Source organism: Cynocephalus volans, chromosome 11 (assembly GCF_027409185.1).
Source record: "Cynocephalus volans isolate mCynVol1 chromosome 11, mCynVol1.pri, whole genome shotgun sequence".
In the NCBI taxonomy this organism is placed as follows: Eukaryota; Metazoa; Chordata; class Mammalia; order Dermoptera; family Cynocephalidae; genus Cynocephalus; species Cynocephalus volans.
Window position 1 is genome coordinate 64,151,020 of NC_084470.1, and position 21,969 is coordinate 64,172,988.

General features: G+C 39.9%; 1 protein-coding gene across 2 annotated transcripts in view; it reads left to right on the forward strand.

Annotated features, from left to right (window-relative positions):
* The window catches only part of CACNA2D3 (calcium voltage-gated channel auxiliary subunit alpha2delta 3), an 828,419-nt gene that overhangs the window by 380,717 nt on the left and 425,733 nt on the right, over positions 1-21,969 (forward strand). For both annotated transcript variants that reach the window (XM_063114014.1, XM_063114015.1), the window contains exon 9: positions 8,393-8,467. In XM_063114014.1, coding sequence (XP_062970084.1) covers positions 8,393-8,467 — 75 coding nt within the window. The remainder of the gene's footprint in view (positions 1-8,392; positions 8,468-21,969) is intronic.

Sequence of the window (21,969 nt, forward strand, 5' to 3'; positions counted from 1 at the left end):
AGGGTTGATTAAGATAATTAAAAGTAGGCATGCCAGTTATTACAGAATAGTTAAGAAAAAAATTTTTTCCCCCCAATTGTCCCCGTATATAAAGAAACCCTTAGAGGTCCCGTTAGCCTTCCCTGTACATCTGTTTGTTAGTTTTCAACATAAATGATCAGCTTCAAGACTATTTACATAATTATTTTGACAGCTAGAGAGAAACTGAACTATTAAAATTTGAAGTCTTTATGGTAAAATCATGAACTCTGTTCTCCTAATGGGTAAAGGAATGGATCAGGTATGTTAGTGAATTTATATTAGAAGACTGAGGTCATAATGGACCATCAATTAACAGTAACGTTTGATTGTTTTTTAATGTAGGCAACATATGTAAAAATTTTAAACAATCCAGAAATGTTCTCATTCCCTTTCTATTTGGCATATATTCTTCTAAATTTTTCTATGTATATGCACACACATAATGTTTTTGCAAAAATAGAATCATATTTTACAGAATATTCAGCAACTTGCCTCTATACTTGTAATGCAGTTAAGTGTGTTTGAATGGCAGGGCATTTCATCACATATAGCTGATGTAAATTATTTAATCAACCCCCCTTTGCTGGACATTATACTATTACCAATCTTTTTCCCACTCAAGAGTCCTGCAATAAATGAACTCTTCCCTGTATAGAATACACTGAATGGAATGCATGTATTTTTGCAGGGTTGAGTGTGCTTCTATTAAATAAAATCTAGAAGTGAAATTGCTGCAGCAAAGATTATGCTCTTAAGTACTATCAAAATGTCCACCAAGGAAGGTAAACATTATATTTATGCACTTACCAACCGTTTGAGGTTCTAAACAATAGTAGATTCATAGTTAGCAAATTTTCATACGCATTCCCTTGTATTGTTTGTCTCTCCCAACCTTCAGTGTTTCACCAATTTAGCCTGGCCCTATATCTCTTCTTTTCCTCCACCACCTCCTGCTTCCACCCTGACATACTTCCTCTGGTAACATGGCATGGGTTTTCTCTCAATCTGTTTAAAATGGTCACATGCCTCCAGTCTAGAGGGTGATCCAACTGCAGGTTCTTATAAGTGCAGGGGATGGGACACTTGCAACCATATCCAGAATACCCTGCAAATCTGGGTGCATTGTTCTCAGGCTGGATTCCATTTATGGAGGAGGACATTATCATTTCACCCTTCATTGCACAGTCAGCCTTCCCTTGCTTGCTGAATGGATGTTTGAGGAGACATTTCAGTGGTTTAGAGAGAAAGTAAAGAATACAATCTTTATTTTCAAGTTGGAAGCCCTTGTGCACTGCAGGTTTTTGTTTGTACAAATCTAATTCCATTTGTACAAACAAAATCGTCATTGCCATGTGATTTTCAGTGCCATATTGCTGGAGAAAGGAGGGAGACTTAAATAGTGAGAAAGGCTTTCCTTGGCCACTTGAGTCAGTTTTGCATGTTTTATTAAGTTCATTGTGAAGTGCAATCATATATTACATCGAAAATCTTCTAATATAGGTCTTTCAAGGGAATAAACGTAAAAGGATAATATTAAAAATTATTTTAGTTTTCATGGGTAAGGTATTGCAAAATCTATTTAAAACTGATTCAGTTATAAAGGAATAGTTGAAATATGAGAGTGATTTTGTGCAGTTGAAGTTAAAATTTAAGGTCAAACCACTGGTGCGTGAAGAGAGATGTCTCTGACAAGAGAAAAGGCATATTTTTCTGATTCGCTTTGAAGTCTAACTCCAAGCCATGCATTAAATTAACAATATTATCATAAAAATGAGAGTGCTAACTTTGTGCTTCGATGCTGAAATTTGAAAAATGATTTTACAGAAGCCTAAGCCATGCATTAAATGAACACAGTATTAACTGGGCTGATATTGTTAAATCAGTTTAAATGTCTCCTACAGCCCACATTTGTGCAGAGTTGAATTGAGAAGAGCATTATTTGTTAGTTCAACCCAGCACTTTCTGGTGCCCTGGTTTTAATTTGCAGAATTTTCTTTAGAACTGTTTCTACGGTGCTTTGCCTGCTGTGGATTTGCTTTTTAGAGTAATCGATTCCGTATTAAAAATATGAGGATGGTATTTTCTTTCAATGCTCATTTATTCTGTACTGCTAATTATGTCCAGTCATGTTTCAAATTACATAAGAAGCTTTTGTAATGCAAAAGATCCCTGGGATGGCTTGTGTTGGTGAAAATATTGTGGGTTCATCCGCTTCATTACATAATCCCTACACATTTTCATTCTAAAGGTTATTTAATCAAAAGTGCACCAATAAAACCATTAAAATATTCAGCGGAGTCCCAGCAATTCTGCATCAGTTTCTTGCATTATGTGGGCATGTGAACATTTTAATTCTATGGGATTTTTGTGGAACTTTGGATTTGTGAAGCAAACCCACTTACTTCCTCTACTTTTCATTTATCAGTTTTTTAAAAGGGTAGAGGTTCTCATCTTATCATTATAGTCTCTGGGCCACCTTTTTTTCTTTTATGGTTTTGTTCCTAGTCTTTTCCATTAGTGATCTTCTCTACAATTTTGCCTTTTTGTTTCTTTGTCCTGGTTATTGATTCATTCAACAAATACTGCTGAGTGCTTTGTGTTAAGTACTGGGGCTGCCTTTGTAAATAAGGTAGAAGATGGGTTGCTCTTGGGAACCTTGAGGTTTTGCATGTGGAGCGCCAGGAAGCAGGTGCTGACAGTACAGTGTGGCCAGTGCAGTCTTGGAGAGGAGCAGTGAAGGAGGCTGGCACAGAGCTAGGGCACGTGACCATCCTGGGGCTCAGGGACAGCTTCTAGGAAGAAGTGAAGACTAAGTGGGCACTTTCAGACAAGTAAACGATGGGGTAGGGCAGGGAGAGAAGGAGGAAGGAGTTGACATCCGAGGAGGAAGATGTCAGTTTCAGGTTGTAGGACCTCCCCCAGCACAAGAAGGAGTCCAGTGTGTCTGGAGCATATTGGGGTGGGGGTGGAGGGGGATAGATGGTGATGGTGAAAAGAAGGGACTGGATTGAGAGAGGCAAGCCAGACCAAACAAGCCTGGCCAGCCATGTGGAGGAACTGGGACACTGTCTGGAGGCAGTGGAGGGACATGGAAGGAGTTTCAGCTTCCGGGTGACATGTCGAGATGTTCCATAAAGTCTCTCCCTTCTTAGGTCTTTCCTCAGTCTCTTTTTTAGGCCACTGGTTGTCTTCTGTTAGGCCTGAAAGCTGCGTTGCTTTTGTCCAAGTCCAGCTTCCAACATTCAGCAGCGTTCAGATTACCCAATATCATCCAGAACCCATAGTCACTGATCCTCCATTGTCCCATCTTTGTCCTGGACTTACGTGAACCAACGTATGACATGATTTTACACTAATGCGGACTTGTATGAATCCTGGTGGGAGAGACCAGCCCATTGGCGTTGTTTTCAGATTCTTCTCCAAAATTCTCTGGCCATTCATTTAATGAAAGTTACAACCTGCCTTTTCTATTTTAGAATATCATTAACATTCCCGTCGAGGAGTTTGCTATGTCTTTCAAAGGGGAGAATCAGGGAATGCTTACAGAGATTGGGCAAGAGGAAAAAGGGAGATAGTGGTATGCCCCTTGTTGTCAGAGTGTAGCGTTTGGTGGTTGAACAGGGCAAAGGGAAGGACAGTTCCCTTGAGGACAGAGTAGTGGGATGTAGTCTAATACCCGTTTTTATTTTTGGATGGATCATTGCATGTCACAGATAAGCACTTTTTATCATGAAAAAGAAAAGCAGACATTATCTTCAGATGTAATGAGCATATTATTTTACTAATAAAAGTAAGAAGTGGTTCATGATTACTCCACGATGATAACATGAGCAAATTTTGCCAGTGTTTTATGTCCCTGGCACATTGTAGGTGCTTAGTTAATATTCAATGAGCAAAAAAGGAACGGGGAGTTCTGCTGTACCACTTAGGCTCACAGTCTGCCAAAGACCCAGGTCATTGTGGCATGGAGTGGGACAGTGTGCTGCCAGGCACTGTGGATTTCTGTCTTGGGCACTTAGACAGTCACATGTACCTGATGGTGCAGCACCTTGTCCCCAACAGAGGCAGAGTCCCTGCTCTCCAGTGGAGGATAGGGGCATGTGACCCCTGCTCCCAAAAGTGGGCCACCTTGCCATTGCCCACACCACCCCCTTTCTACTTTGCAAGTAGCAGAGGATGTCATTTGTTGGTCTTTCCATTTATTTAGCACACCTCACACACACATATATATTTTACTCTTCTTTGTGCATCTGTGTGTGTGCACCCTGGTGCCTTCTTTGTCTTTCTTACATGCTGGACTCTGTGTTGACTATTGAATTATCTCACTTATCCTCATAGTGGGCTCATGAGACCAGTGCAGTTAGAATCCCTGTTTCCTGAACATAAAAACTGAGGCGCCAAGAGCTGAGATGTCTTGGCTGAGATCACCCAGCTAGTGTGTGGCAGAACCAGGATCAGAACCCAGGCCTGTCTGTCTTGGTTGCTTTAGCTCTACTGCTCTATCCTCATGCAAATGAGAAGGGGAAAGCAAACCAGGAAGGAGAAGTGGGGAAGAAACTAACAGTGACTGAGACTCCAAGTGTCATGTGGCAGTTTCTAAGCTCTGTAAGGGGCAAAAGTTGTTGTCCACCTCCTCACCGTGTGGTTAGGAGGCTGGGCTGGACTATCTCCAGGACTGCTGGGCCCTCTCCTCCTGTGAAGAGACTTGTCCCATTTCCCAGAAATGTGCCAGAAGGACTAATCGCTTTGGCAAGAGGGGGGAGGTTGATTGCCTCTGTAGGGTTCAGTCCTGGTGGTGTGAGGGAGTGACAGCAAATGACAGAAGGAAGTTGCATCTGACTGGTGATGATGAGCTTTGCTTCCTTTTCTTCCCTGGACCATTGATATATGATTTAAGCAGGGATGAAGGAGAGCCATTGTGTCTTAGGACCAGAGGGGATCAGATCTTCAGTTATAAATGGTTATAGCTCTCCTACATTGTTACTTTACAAAATAGAAATCTAGGGAACATCCACAAAAATGCAGAAACTGAAAACCTTCCACATGGAGAACTACTAGGAGTCTGGAAGCAGCTACAGGTGCAGGGCATCCCTGGTGTCCCCCTCGGGAGGGGCCCTTGGGTAGCAAGGTGAGCATGTGCAGCCAACAGGCCTCCGTGGCCCAGCTGTCTGGAGCGCACCGTTCCCTTAGATGTACAGCCGAGCCCACTTCCTCTAGTGATACAGACCAGATTACTCAGCATAGCTTTACCCTGATGCAGTCAAGGGAAATTAGTCAACTGCAAGCTTGGATGATGCCACTAACAAGCTGGCTGGGGTTCAGAAGAGCAGATTCCTTCTCTGTGGCCACAGCACATGCAGTGATGGTGAGCATGGTTTTGATTACTGCACATGTACCTCCCTGATGAGGGCAAGAAGTTCTTGCTCTTCTTTCCTTTTAAGCCCTCTCTGCAGTCCCCCACACGCACAGCCTTTACATTAGCAAGGCAGTTTCAGGTCTGTTGCCTCACTGGATCCCTACAGAGAGCTCTGGAAGGTAAAAGGAGATGAATTAGCCCATTTTTATGCATAAGAATCTGGAATCAGAGAGGTTTAGTGACTTCCCCAAGGCTACATGGTTAGTACAGGGCAGAGGCAGGACTTAGACCCAAGTGTCCTGACTCAAAGCTCAGACTGTCCAACCCGAATCAACTTTGACAGTGTGTATTAAGTAGAATGCTAATGACATATTTAAATTTACCTGGAAAATGGAGCGATAAGAGGAAGAAGAACCAAGGTGCGAACCTCAGCTAGGAAAGTTTTGGGCTGTAAATTACAGAACAGCTGAACAAAGCTTGCTTTCACATACAGGCATCTAACAAGTGTATGTGTGAAGCCTGGAGGAGGATAGCTACAGTCTTGATACAATGGCTCTGCAATGTCATCAAGGACCCATGCTGGCTGCAGCTTCCTGCTATGTCTTCCTTGGCTTTGCCTTCCATTCTCTGTCTTGTCACCTCATGGTTGCAACATGGCTGCCACAACTCCACAATAGCATCCCAAGCAGGAAGGAAGGAGCAGACACAGAGGAGTTTTCCTTTAATGGCAGGAAAAAGTTACATTGAAACTCCCCAGAAAACTTCCCCTTAGGTCTCATTGGCTGGGAATGGGTCATTTGACCACCCCTAGCTGCAAGACAGGCCATGGAAGCATGTATCCAGCAGAAGGGAATTGGATAGCTTTGCTTGGCTAGGGCCAGTTATGCTTCAGGCCTTAGGAATGGCCATACTGTCACCCTAAATCAAATCAATCAGCAAGGGAAGTGAAGGACAGGGGAGTGGCTGTTTTCTCACCACTTCCAGTGTCAGTCCAATACAGACTGAAGAAGTTCTTCTCCATGTTGGACTGTGCAATTTCCTCCCAGGTCCAATTGTTCCTGGTTCCATTTGTTGACTAAAATCCCACTTTCATTTCTTAATGGTTCATTTCAGAACTGCAAAAATATATTTTTCCCATGTCTCATCAGAAGATATTTAAGCCCTAAGATCATTGGAATATAATATTTCAAATGCTTTTGTATGACCAGGAACAAAGTTTAAAGAGGGGGTAAAAGTCAAACTGATGGGGAAGTATGGAGGCTTGGGGACTAGAGAGGAGTCATGGGGGGCTTTGAGGTCTTTAGGTGAGTGGCTGTGAGGTCAGACTGCCTGGATTTGAATGTGGAATTTACCTCTTACTTATTCCCTGGTGACATTGGTCAAGTTAATCATTCTTGCCCTGCCTCAGATTCCCCATCTGTAAAGTGGAGTGATGGGAAGTACTTACCACAGAAGGCTGAGATAACCTGCGAATGAAGTTTAGCTGTGCCTAGATGAAATACTCAAGAACAGTTAATTGCCAGTGTTGGTATTATCACTACTCCCACTTGCTTAGTGAACATCTCTGCATATGAAGCCTGATGTATTCCTGTTGCTGTTGTACTAGCTGCAAGTCTGGCCCCTCTTCGATCTGTCCCTGCAGTGTGTCCAGACCGACTGCCCCAAGCTCACCTCTTTATTTCACTTACTCCCCTTTTCCAAGCCCTATCATGGTCCTCGTTGGCCACAGTCTATAAATCCAAACTCCTTTGCCAGACTTTGATCAAGAGCTGGGCTCGTTCTAATCTCCTCCTTCAGGAACCCTGGGCTGCTTTGGCCACTAAACTGGAAACACCACCATTTGGGCCTAGCTCTGTGCTTGCCCTAGGGAATGCACTGAGGGACCAGACGTGGACCCTGATGATGTGGCCCCACCTTGTCGTGGGGGATTCAAGCAATAGGAATTAGAATTCACAGGCAGTATACAGGAGAGGGGCCTGACCTGGTGCCTAACCTGCACCAGAGGCTTCTTCCCAGGGGAGGTGGGAATGAGATGACCTAGAGGATGGACAGGAGGCAGCCAGAGAGAGGAGATGCCAGAGCCAGGGCCCCAGGCAGAGGACCAGTGGTGGAAGGCTTAAGGGAAAAGACAGCAGCACATGTCAGAGAACAGGAAGAGAATTAGGGCTGGCCAGAATAAGTTTCTGGAGAGGGCTAATGAGTGAAGATGCTGCAGTGGTCAGCAGGGGCAAGTATCCAGAGCCCCTTAAAGCCCTGGGAAGATTCATCTGTATAGAAATGGGGAGCTGTGAACAGGGTTGACAGAGGTGACATGGTCAGATTTGTTTGGAAGGACCAGCCTAGCTACAGTGCAGAGAACCAGGCTTGATGAGAGAAATGAAGAGTAGAACACCCAAATTTCCACTTCCTCATTGTGAGCTTAGGACAAGAATAAAGGGTCATATTCTGGGTATTCTGGGATTAAAAGTGGTGGGAAGGCAGGCATTGGGAACATGTGGAAAATGGTGTCACTGTTCTCAAGCAGTGCCATGATCAACCAGAGTGACCGGAGAACATCAGGAACATCCTTTCCTCCTCTCTGCCCTCACTTCTGTGGACTGGCACATGTATGCCTTGGTTCCACGAAGCCAGAGACAAGAGCTGGAGCTGTGTCCACCCAACTCTGGGATGCTGCTCAGATTCTACCTCAACCGTGGGCTACCGGCCAGCTCAGGGAGGCCCCAGTGTTTGTCTGGAGCCACCCCATTACAGTTAACAGTTTGCACCAGAATCCTGCCATAGTCCAGCCCATGCTCTAGATGTTTCTCTCTCAAACGAGAACAGAATAATGTCTGTTTTCAGCACTTGATCACAGTTTTCTACAGTGGCACTCATGCAGAAAGTCACCGTATGTGAGTAAATTGAGCTGTGATTGTGCTGATTTTTTGTTTGTTTGTATATATCCTTAAATTATTAAGAAGTACCCTTTAAGTCCCTAATTTAATGCTTCCCATTGGCTGTTTCTTCTCTTTGCAGTATAATGAAGAGCTTCACTATGTGGAACCATGCCTGAATGGAACGCTGGTGCAAGCCGACAGGACAAACAAGGAGGTAGGGCTGCTGCTGGGTGGAACGTCCGGGGTCATGGCACACTCCTGTCTCCCTCACAGTGATAGTTTACAATAAATCTGTCTTAATTAAAAAAAAAAAATTCCTCATCTAATGTATTGCCATTTCATTGAAGCCCTTCGAGCCCCAGTGTGTAGAATATTTATTAAGAGTCACAAAATAGAATCATGGTGCGGAAATAATTACATTGAGCTCAGATGCTTGCTAATTCTGCAACAATTGCATTGACTTTTTTTTCTCTTGCTCTAAGCATACCTTCTGTTGTGCTTGACACTTATGTTGGCACCGTTGAAAGAATATAGCTCTTGTTGAAATTTCAAAAAAAAAAAAAAAAAGTTGAACCCACCTGTTCCACACCTCATTGCCCTTCTTATAGTTGATTAAATAATCTTTAGGGTAGCTGTTAGGGTAACTTGCCTATTGATTAGAGGGTAAGTTTTACAAAGATAGGGCTGGTCTTCTCACTATTGTATCCTCAATGTTCTAAGCATTGCCTGTTCCATAGATATTACAGAACAAAAGGAGGACATGTTAGAGAAGAATCTTAGGAAATTGGACAGGAGTTTCCCGTCCAGTTGGAGCATTCCAGGAAAATTCCTGAAACAGCCTTCTATAAAATTAACCCTGTTTCCCTTTGACTGCCTTTAAATTTGTCAGTACAACCACCACAGCCACCACTATGCCACCCCTACAGGGCCAGTTGACAATTTAAGTTGAAGGTAAAGCTGTGGCTACTCCTGGGACTCAGAGCTGCCATTGTCCACGATGTTTTACTGTCCCTGTCACAGAGGGCTGTTCTTCTGGAGAGCAGACCCCCACAGAGTAGGGAAAGTGATGGTCAAGGTAGCCTTTTGTGAGGCACGGTGTGTGTGATGGAGAATCTCCTGGCCCAAATGGGTCATGGTAGTGGCGTTATCTTAGATGCTGGTGGTAGAAGCACTTGGTCTGGGTATCCCTGAGGGAGTGTGCAACAGAGGATTGGGAGAAATTCATTCCAGTTGGAACGTAGAGCGAGAAAGAAAAGTTATACCAGAGTTAATATCTGAGCTTCAATTTGAGGGGGAAGAAGCGCCATAACAAGCTTCATTTTTAGGAGGGAGAAACAAGTGCATTGTAGATTGAAGAAGAAGAAGTGTATCCTGGGAATGTTCATTCGTGATTATTTTCTAGGCTAAGGAAGGAAAAATGACTGAAATCTATAGTCAGATTTCTCCAGGAGTTTTCCCCTTATTTGGCCATTGCCTGGGTGAAGATTCCACTCCCTTTCCAGTATTATAGCATTGGAATGTACTCCAGAGCCTCAAATAGTTATCCAATAATAGTGCTTACAACATTAAACAGAAAAGATGATTAAATGATCAAAGCCTTCCTTCAAGTGGCTTCCCAAAGGCAGTGTGATATTTGGAGGTATAAAGTTTTTTATGACTGAAAGAATTGTTAGAGGAGATGGGCTAGAATTTATTTAAAATTGCCTTTGAATTTATGGATGTTGAAGACTGGAGTAGCTTCGAATATAAAAATTAATCCAGGCTTCTGATTCTGTCAGTATGGAGTAAAGCCACATTCCAGTCAGGTTCTCCCCCTTATAACTAAAAAAAACTGAACAAAACACAACAAACAAATGTAGAAAGGCTCTAAGAAGTAGAAAGGAGAAGATGCACTGCCTAGGGCCTTTGGGACTTAAATACATGGAGATGAGTTCCTGGGATTTTCTTATTGACTCTTGTATATCTTGACTAGAGCATTTCAGAAGCCTCCCACCTGGACCAACAACAGGCATAGACAAAAAACAAAACAAAACAAACAAAAAGACTCCCAGGTAATCCTGTTCTCTCTAGCCAAAGGACCACAGAAAACATTTGTGACAATACCTTTCCTCCTTTAGCCAAACACCAATGGAACAATCATAAACCAACCCTCCATGGTTTCAGTAGGGCCAAAAAGGAAGTTGATCTTCCACCCCACTTACACCACTCAGCCTTTGTGCTGTACCTCAGTAGAGACTGACTGCTAAGAAAAAAATTAACTAGGATACTGAGTCTCATAATATAAAACCCATAATGCCCAGAATGTGATAAAAAAAAAAAAATCCCTTATCCCCCAAACCAGAAAAATCATAACATGAATGAGACAAGACAATCAACAGAAGCCAATATTGACATGAATCAAATTTTGGACTTGTAAACCTGCTTCAACAAGCAATTAGGAATTCTCTTGAAACAAATGAAAAAATAGAAAAATCTCAGCAAAGAAACAGAAGCTATAAAATAGAGCCAAATGAAAGTTATAGAACTGAAAAATACAGTCAATATAAAAAGTTCACTGGATCAGCTCAATAATAGAATAAAGAGGACAGTGGATAGAATCAATGAACTTCAGGACAGATCAATAGAAATTGCCCAGTCTGAGCAACGGAGAGAAAATAGACTGGAACAAAATGAACAGAGTCTCAGGGACATGTGGGACAATAACAAAAGAGTTAATATCTATAACATCAAAGTCTGAGGAGAGAAGAAAGAGAATGGGACTGAATAAGTATTTAAAGGTACATTGGATGAACCCCAAATTGGGGAAAGGCATAAACATATGAGGGTACTTCAAAAAGTTCATGGAAAGATTGATATTATCTTTTAATTCTATTTTTCCACAAACTTTTTGAAGTGCCATCCTACATGTTTAAGAGGTTGAGAAAACTCCAAAAAGGATAAACCTAAGTAAATCCATGTCAAAACACACCAATGTGATTAGACAAAAAATCTTGAAAGCAGCTAGAGAGAAAGGACACATTACTTATTTGGAACATCAATTTGAATGACAGCAGATTTCTCATTCATGAAATTATGGAGACTAGAAGAAAGTAGCATAGCATTTTTCAAGTACTGAAAGAAAAGAATTGCCAGCCAGAATTCTACATCCAGTGAAAATATCCTTTGGGAATAAAGAGGAAACAAAGGCATTCTCAGATGAAGGCAAACTATGATAACTTGTTGCTGGCAAACCTATCCTTAAAGAATGTATAAAGAAAGGAAATAACAGAAGAAGGCTTGGAACTTCAGAAAGGAAAGAAGAACATTGGAATGGGTAAAAATAGGAGTATTAAAGGAGACTATTCTAATTCTCAGGAGACTCTTAAGTCATAGTTGATAGTTGAAGCAAAAATTATAACACTATCTGCTGTTGTACCCAGTGTTTGTTGAGGGAACACTTAAGACAATTATATTTTTGAAGTGTGGAAGGTAAAGGGACCTAAATAGAGGTAAGGTATCTACAACTCAGTAGAAGCAGTAAATGCTGATACCAGTAGACTCTAATAAATTACATATTTATATTGTAAAACCTAGAGCAAGTACTAAAAAAGCAATACAAAGTAACTCATTAAAAAGTAACTCATAGGAAGGTAGGAAAAGAGAAATAGAGGAATGAGAAACAGGATGAACAGGGAAAAAAAATAGTAAATTGGCAGACTTAGGCCCTAATATATCATTAATTACCTTAAATGTAAGTGGTCTAAATATCACCAGTGGAAAGACAGAGATTGGTTGAGTGGATTAAAAAAGAACCACAAACATGATTCAATCATATGCTGACTACAAGAAATTTACTTGAAATATAATGACATAGGTATGTTGAAAATAGAGGGATGAGAAAAAATATGCCATGCAAACATTAACTTTTTTAAAAAAGCAGGAGTGGGTATTAGTATCAAATAAAGTTCTCTTGAGAACAAAGAAAATTACTAGAGACAAAGAGAGACATGGCATAATGGTAAAAGAATCAATTCCCTAGAAAGGTAACAATTCTAAATGTGTTCGGACCAAAATACAGAGCTTCAAAATACATGAAGCAAAAACTAATAGAGCTGAGGGTAGAAACAGACAGGTTTACAATTACAGCCGGGGACTTGTACACTGCACAGCCACAACTGATAGACTGCTAGACAACAAGTCAGCAAGGACGTAGAAGAACTGAGCAACATCGTCAACCGGTGAGATCTAAATGACATTTATAGAACACTCTGTTCAACAACAGCAGAACATGAGTTTTTTTCAAGCACCAATGGAACATTAACTGAGATAAAACATATCCTCGGTCGTAATACAAATCTCAAAAATTGTAGAGACTTGAAATCATACAGAGTATCTTTTTTTTTTGTAATAATGGAATCAAACTAGAAATCAACAACAGAAAGACATCAGAAGAGTCTCCCAATACTTAGAAATTAAACAGTACACTCCTAAATAATCCATGGGTCAAAGAGGAAGTTTTAAAGGAAATTAAAAAAATATAAAAATGAATGAAAACGAAAAGACAACATAACAAAATATGTGGAACAAAGCTATAGCAGTTTTGGGAGAGAAATTTAAAGCACCAAATTCTTACATTAAAAAGAGGTAAGTTCTCAAATGAATAATCAAAATTTCTATCTCACAAATTTAGAAAAAGGAGAGCAAAATAAAACCAAAGCAAGCAGAAGGAAGAAAATAGCAAAGAGCAGAAGCCAATTAAATTGAGACAGGAGAACAGTAGAGAAAAATCAATGACACCAAAAGCTGGTTCTTAAAAAAAAAATCAATGAAACTGATACATTTCTAGCAAGACTGACAAAAACAAAAAGAGAGAAGACAAATCACCACTATCAGGAATGAAACCAGGGATATCAGTACTGACCTTGTGGTCATTAAAAGGATAATAAGGAAATATTATAAAAATCTTTACACTCATGAATTTAACAAATTTGAAGAAATGGATCAAATCCTCAAAATCTACAGACAACCAAAATCCAACCAAGATGAATGAAAAAGATAACTGGAATAGTCTTATAGCCATTAAAGAAATTGAATTCATAATTTAAAAGCTCCCCCCAAAGAAATCTCTGGGCCCCGATTCTTTCACTGGAGAATTCTACCCAACATTTAAAGAAGAATTAAAACCAATTTTATACAATCTCTTCCAGAAAAATAAAAGAGGAGAATATTCTTCCAAATCATTTTGAGGCTTAGTATTTTCCCAATAAACCAAAGACATTACAGTAAAAGAAAACTACTGACCAATATCCCTCATGAACATACATGCAAGAATTCTCAAGAAAATGTTAGCACATCAAATACAACAATGCATGTAAAGAATAGTATACCACCACCAAGTAGGATTTATTCCAGATATGCAAGGCTAGTTCAACACCAGTGTCAGATCAATCAATGTAATGCATCATATCAACAGGCTAAAAATGAAAAATCGTGATCATATCACTTGATTCAGAAAAAGCATTTGATAAAAGTTGAACACTCATTTAAAATATATTAAAAATACTTTTGGCAAATTAGAAATAGAAGATAACTTAGTCAAACTGGTAAAGACTATTTACAAAAACCTACAGCTAACATCAAAATTAATGGTGAAAGACTGAAAGCTTTTCCTCTTAAGATCAGGCACAGGTAAGGATGTGTACATTCACACTCATTCAACATAGTGTCATAAGTTTTAGTCAGGCTAGGAAAAGAGATAAAAGGCATACTGGTCAGAAAGGAAGAAACAAAATTTCTTCCTTTTGTCCCTATTTTCAGAAGACATGGGTTATGTATATAGAAAATCCCAAAAAAACCTACCAAAAGAAAACCCTCAAATGAAACAAAACAAAAATACCTCTGAGAATTAATAAATGAGTTCAGCAAGGTCACATATACAAGTACAAGATCAACACACAGAAACCAGTCACATTTCTATATACTAACAATAAACCTATGGAAACTGAAATTTAAAACACAATACCATTTATGGTTGCTCTAAAGAAATAAACCTAATAAAACATGTATAGGCTCTGTGTGCTGAAAATTACAAAATGCTAATCAAATCAAGGAGGACCTAAATAAATGGACTTACTATGTTCATGGATGGGAAGTAAAGATGTCAATTCTCTTCAAATTAATCTGTTGGATTTATGCAATTCCCACTGAAATCCTAGCAACATTTCTGTAGACAGGGACAAGAGTATTGTAAATTTACATAGGAGGGCACATGCCCTAGAATAGTAAAATGATCTTGGGAAAGAAGAATATAGTAGGAGGAATCAATCTATACAATGTTAAGACCTACTATATAGTAACAGTAATCAAGAAAGTATGGCACTGGAAAAGGAAAAGACATAATAGGTCAATGGAAAAGAACAGGGAATACAGACATGTACCCACACAAATACACCCAGCTGACATTTTGACAAAGATGCAAAAGCAATTCAATGGAGGAAGGATAGCCTTTTCAACAAATGGCACTAGAACATTGAACATTCATAGATGAAAATAAACAAAAAACAACTCAAAAAAATTAACCTTGACCTAAACCTTACAACTTAAAATTTAACTCAAATGGATCAGACTTACATGAAAAATGTATAATAATGACACTGAAAAAAACAGAATAAAATGTTTGGAGTCTAGAGCTAGGCAAAGAGTTCTTAGGCTTGACACCAAAAATACGATTCATAAAAAGAAAATTAGATAAAATGGATCTCATCAAAATGAACAAACATACAACTTTTGCTATGTGAAAGACTGCTGCAAGGATGAAAAAGACAAGCCACAGGCTAGAAGATATTTGCAAACCATGTATACGATAAAGAACAAGTATATAGGGAATATATAAATAATTCTCAAAACTCAACAGTAAAAACAAACAATCCAACTAGAAAATGGGCAAAATCCATGAAGAGACTAAGAGACATTTTACTAAGGAGGATATACAGATGGCAAATACTAGGGTACTTCAAAAAGTTTGTGGAAAAATAGAATTGAAAGGCAACACAAATCTTTCCTTGAACTTTTTGAAGTACCCTCATAAGAACATGAAAAAATGTTCAATATCCTCAGCAAATAAGGAAACACAGATTAAAAATCCAATTAGATATCACTACATACCTATTAGAGTGGTTAGCATAGAAAATAAAAAGAATGAAAAACACTGAGTGCTTGTGATGATGTGGAGAAACAGAGTCACTCATACATTGCCGGTGGGATGTGAAATGGTACAGCCACTCTGGAAAACAGTTTGGCAGTTTTTAATAAAATTAAACACATAACTACCATGTGACTCAGCAATTGCATTCTTGGGCATTTATCTCAGGGCAATTAAAACTTACGTTCACACAAAAACCTGTACATGAATGTTCATAGCAGCTTTAATCATAATAGCACAAAGCTAGAAACAGCCCAGATATCCTTCAGCAGGTGGTTGGTAAACAGACTGTTACATCCACATCACAGAATATTACTTAGCAATTAAAAAACAACCACAAACTATTGATATGTGCAATAACTCAAATGAATCTTTGAGTCTTTGGAGAGTTGTACTGAGTGAAGAAAACAAAAGTCAGTCCCCAAAGAACACATACAGTGTGATTCCATTTATACTACTTTTTTGAAATGAAAAAATTATAGAGTATAAACTATCAGTGGTAGTCAGGGGGTAGGGGTGGGGGTGGCGAGAGGTCATGTGGTTATAAAAGGATGACAGGAGGGATACTTGTGGTGGTGAAACTGTTCTGTGTATTGACGTATCAGTGTCAATATCCTTAGTGATGCTGTACTATAGTTTTCACCATGTCACTGGAGAATAATGGGTAAAGGATATGTGGCATCTGTATTATTTCTTACAACTACATGTGGATCTCTAATTATCTCAAAATAAAAAAATGTAATTAAAAAGTAATCTGAGGTATGTGAGGAACTCTTTGAGAAGCTTTATTTATTAAGTTAGTGTGTACAGTGTGTACTGTGTGTTAGGATGGTTTAGTTAAAGTAAAAAAGTACTGATTGTAGTTCACTATCTAATGGCGAGAAGTTTCAATGTTCTTATCTTATGGGTCTTTTTATTTGGAGAATATCTCAGAAGACAGAGCATTTATTTTTCATTGGTAACTTAAGATACTTTAAAAATAAAGGTGAACTCTGTTGGCTAATTTGAACCAATTTTCATTTTTATCATTAATTCAGTGCTAGGTCATTTCAGGACTCACTTAGTGGCATGTAACAGATTAGCAAAATCATTACAAGCAAAATGGAAGCTTAGGTCAGCTCACCCAACTAATTCGTGGGGTGGAAAACACTGTTCCCAAGGCCATTCATCTGATATCGTGAGTCATCCCCCTCCCCTGTGTGCACTCTGATTGGTTTTGCTAGGTCATGAGACCATTGTGGATTCATGATTGCATCTCAAGGGATGGAGCAGCCCAGTTGGCAGCTTGGTCTGGGTGTCTACACCTGTGGCCACGAGGCAGGCCTGTGTTGGACAGATCTGCCCAGTTTTCCAGAAGGAAAATACTCTGGGCAACCAGGTCAATGCTTATGAGATAGATGTTCTATGGAAGTGTTGAATGAATGAATGAATGAATATATGAGCCACCTGGGAGAGGATTCTGTTTGAAGGAAACGTTTTTTTCATTTTAATAGAAGATCTGCAAAACATTGAAAACAAAAGCATGAAATTCATTACATTTTAATATAATCAGGACAATTTGAATTAGATTATGGGTGAAATTATGTGATTCCAGGGTTGGCAGTCCTTCCTAGTCTCTCTATTTCTGGCCACATTCCCTGAATGGCAGCTTTCAGGCTATTTTCTCACATGCTTTGTGTGATGGAGTTGGAAGATTATGACCTTCTGTGAAAACCTCTATAGAACTGGCAATGTGATCATGGATGCTAGCCTTCTGTCCTCTGAGTTAAATGATTCTGACTAGAATGTGCCAAATCCTTCAGGATGTTTCATTCTTTAATCAAAATATTCATGTGTATCCTGACAGGTTCTATGACAGCCAAATACCCAAGATTCTTTTCTACCCATACCTTTCATCTTATGACTGTTTCCCTGGTGGCCACTGTAATGCTACTTCCAATTAATGAAAGGGCATGAAGGGGCTTCTAGAAGGTGACGTCTGGGATTACTATTATGTCACGTACCTTTTGTCAGTGACAGCCAACTCTGGTTTTACAATACTCAGGTGACTCCCTGAAAAATCAGAACTAGATAATTTTAATTAAAACAGCATTTGATAAAATTCATTTAAAAATTTTGAGAAGGGAGAGGATCTCAGTAAGTCTTAAAACAGAAGAAAAGGTTAGGGTAAAAATGCTGGCCTTGGTCAAATTGAGTTGTCCTGGCTTATAGATTTCCTGTGATTTTGCTTGAAATAGCCCATAGCACATCATTCCTGAACAAGTGGCCTTGAGATTCTATTTAGTTTTTGTTTTTGTCTTTTAACAGTATTGTTTACTGCCTGGAGAGAATTTCGCTTTGCTGTTTTATGTACCAAATCACTGACTTTTTTTTTTTCTTTAAGGAGAAAGAAACCATGACAAATTGGGTGAGCCTGGAATTCAAATATAGAATTCAAATGAGTAAACTCTCATTCTAATCTACTTCAGGCCTTCTGAACCATTCATCAGACCTTAAAATGAACCTCCTGTGGTCTCTCTGGGGGAAGCAGAGAGGGAAGGAGGGAGGAAAGAGAGTGATATGGTTTTTCTCTGGTTTTATAATGAAGATGTCCTGAAATCCACTGAATTTCATGGCTCTGTTTAAGATTGATTTGCAAATATTTGTTGCAAAATCAACCGATCTTAGAAACCCATGTGACTCTCATCTTCCTTGGCAGTTTTGATCTTTTCCTGTGGGATTAGGAGACACCGAAGTGCCACGAACTAACAAAAGTGCACATCAGAATTGGCGGATTTTCCCCAGTCATGTTTTTCCAGACTGAGCTTTGTCAAAGGAGGCTCCCTGGATTCTAAAATTTCCTGCGTCCCATGGCCTTATGGGTATACAGTGTACAGTTTGCCACTAATATGGGGGTTAGGGGTGTGTTATGAACTGTAAGCAGAAAGTAGTTCTTCTGCATGTCGGAAATGTTGCCTGCCTAAATGCCAAGGCAGGCAAAATTTGCAGAGAACAATCTCTAACTGGCTTTTATTCAATTCAAAAGTAATGAAAGGTAAGAATTGCATTGCTTCTTAAATGTCATAACTACATTAAAAATAACTTAGAGAAAAACTGGGAACAACCTAAATGCAAATAAATGAGCACAATATAGCTCTAAACAAAAATATAATTTAACATAATACAGTTATAAACAAAAATAAAGTAGGTTTATATATATTGCCACAAAAGAGTAACAATGGTGTATACTTAGGTTTTAAAAAATAGCAAATTTCAGGATAGTATGCTACATGGTTTCTGTTTTGCTTGCTTAAGGACAGAAATAACAAAACAAGAAAAGAGAAGAATAGAGGGAGGGAGGGAAGGAAGGAAGAGAAGGAGAAAAGGAGGAAGGGAAGGGAAGGGTCTCAGGAGGTAGACCTGATGTACCGTGAATTGTTAGAATGTCTTTACTCTGAGCCTCAAATACTGTTGTAATCATTAATAAAATATTTTTAGTAATTAGTTTCCTATTATTGAAATTAATACAACTATTTAGAAGAAACTATTTCTGTAGGTCTGTAAATGCTAACCCAATTGTTTTTGTATGATTGTGAGGACGTTCTTTCTGGTAATTTCCAGATAGATTTTCCCCTTTGGAAATGGGCTAATTTCTGCTTATCAAGGTCAGGAAATACAGCCACAACTTAAGTTCACATCACCTTGGTGGCTTAAATGATTTAGAATGCTGCTATCGTATAGTGATTCAAATGACGTGTAATGCAAACTATTTTCTAATTCCTGTGTGGTAGGTTGATAAAAGTTTCCAAAATGGTGATCTAGGGACTATTTCTATGAGAGATGTATCCCAGAAATTCGCTCAATTATTTCCCTCTTTTTATTGTATTATATATTTACATTCATTTGATAAAATTTATTTGTTTGGAAATAGTTAAGCTGCTACTGGTGAACTATCGAGGCCAGCCGGTTATATGCCAATATATAGTTTGGGTTAACACCATCAATATAGTACAAAATTTTTTGGTTAATCTCCACTCACGTATGGTGGTGTTAATTGTGAATTCCTCATATAAGTTTAGATCAGGTGTCAGCAAACTGTTTTTGTTAAGGGCCAGGTAGTAAATATTTTAAGCTTTGTAGGCCATGTGGTTTTTGCTGTATCTACTCAGCTTTACAATTGGAGCATGAAAGCAGCCATAGACAATACGTAAATGAGTGGGCATGGCTGTGTTCCAGTAGAACTTTATTTACAAAAATAGGCAGCAGGCAAAATATGGCCCGTGGGCTATGGCTTACCAATCCCTGGTTTAGACTGTGGACAAGACTAGAAGAAGTCTATTATTAAATAAAGAACTTACATTAGCATCAGGTTAAAATCTTTTTGAAAGGTGCACATGGAAAACAGTGGTTGACAGCATGAGTATTATGGGTACTATTCCTTCACTCTTCTAATTTTAACCCTTTTGGCAAAGGAGGGTTTAGGCTAGATCTCTACCTTGGACTGAATTTTTACTTTGAATAAACTTGGCAGTTAACTGGTTTCTGATTTCTCTCTTCATGTACATTTAACTGGAAGGCAAGAATACATGGATATGCAGTCATGCATCGCTTAATGATAGGGATACATTCTTTGAAATGCGTCATTAGGTAATTTCCTCATTGTGCGTATGTCATAGAGTGTATTTACATAAACCTAGATGGTATAGCTGACTACACACCTAGGCTGTATGATATAGCCTGTTGCTTCTATGTGAATAATGTGTTGTGCTACAATATTACAATGGCTACAGCATCACTAGGAATTTTTCAGCCCCATTATAACCTTATGGGCCACCATTGAATATGCAGTCTGTTGTTGTCCGAAATGTAGTTATGCAGCGCATGACTGTATGTTGTAAATAGAGATAGATATATGAAATAATAACATAAATACTAAATATAATATCTTACAATTTAGAAAATACTTCTCATTTGATTCTCATGGTTATTAACATTACTATTCCCAACTTAGACATCTGGAGTCCTAAGCCCAGATGTATTTGGTGAGCCGAGCAGGCAGATGGATGGGGAGGTGGAGATGCTGAGAGAGCATGAATGACTGTGCAGGTACACACAATTGGCAAGTGAAGAACCACATGTCTGAGACCCGTCTTAAGATTCCAAATACTGACCTACTGTTGCCTTCACTATCTGAGCAGGTCGTGTCTCCTTCCTGACATGGGTCAACACTACTTCATTCCTCTGAAGTCTTGCCCTGTAGAGTAAAGCCTAATTCAGATTTATGTTTTGAAAGAGTATCACTGAGTGTGATGGGATGGGGGTGTTTATGGGACAAGGTATCTTTTTGGAGCTGTGGTGCCCACTGAAGTGGAAAGGCACAACTGCTTGTTCGTACGAAGTGCAAAGTGAAGAATAACACAAAAGTCTGCTCATTTATTTCTACCCCTGTGGGGATCGATTGAGTTCTTTGTCTAGGTCTTCTCTGTACCTGTCCAGGTGTGCTAAAGCTCTGTGTGTGTGTATGTGGGCTGGTGTTCGGTTCTCCTTGCTTCTACCACTCAGCTAAGGAGAAGCCAAATCAAGCACAAAGCTGTCCATTGTTGCCTGGCAGTGACCTGGTAGTTGTGCCCCTGCCATTTCCTCCTAGTTCCTAGCCAGGAGACACTGGAGCCTGCCCTTTGTCAACCTGTCCTCGGGTCCCCATGCTTTTAGTGACCATGCCTTGATTTGCCCTGTGACAGCTGCTTGGGCCCCAGTAGCCTCGGTGACCTGCCCATGCTTTACCTCAGCCTCCTGTCACACACTCAGATTGCCCTCTTCCCAGAGCTCCTTCCCTTGTGCCCTGTCTTGACATCTCAAGTTGTGTGGAGCTTTTGGGTAGCCTTGATGAAACTGATCAAACCCTGAGGCCCCAGGGAGTAGCTGTGCTCCCAGATACACTCACACACGTTATCATAAAAGTCCACACCTCACCTACCCAGAGCTCACTCATCCACTCACTGCTTGCAGCACAGCAGGGAACAAAGCTGTTTACTCTCTGTGGGGCCCCTTGAACTCTCACTCAGAGCCTGTTTACTCTTACTTGGTAGACAATTTAACCAATTTGGCTATTAGCTATGAAGGAAAAACTATTGGGTGGGGAGGGAGGGGCGAGAAGAACTGTCCAGACGGCTTTCTCCTTCAACACTCCTCATCCCAGGAATGATGCCATCCTGGGTCCCTCCCATAGTTTCCAAGTCCCACTGATACTTCCTCCTCAGTGGTCTCCTGTCTCTCCCCACATCTCTGCTCCAGTGGCCTCCGTGCCTGTAGTCCCGACCTACAGCATGTGTGCTTCTGCGCTGGAGGCCGAGAGGCCTGGTGCAGCCTGGCTTCTCTGCTTACATTCCTTCAGCACCTCCCCTTTGCTCTCAGGATAACAGCAAAGTCCCTATTAGTAACTAGGGGTATGTGTCCCTGTGTGCCCAGGGCACAACCCGCATATATGCATGTCATCAAGGTCCAGTTAGTCACTTTTGGAAGTGTCCCAGTGTGGATGACTGAGTTATTAGGCCCCT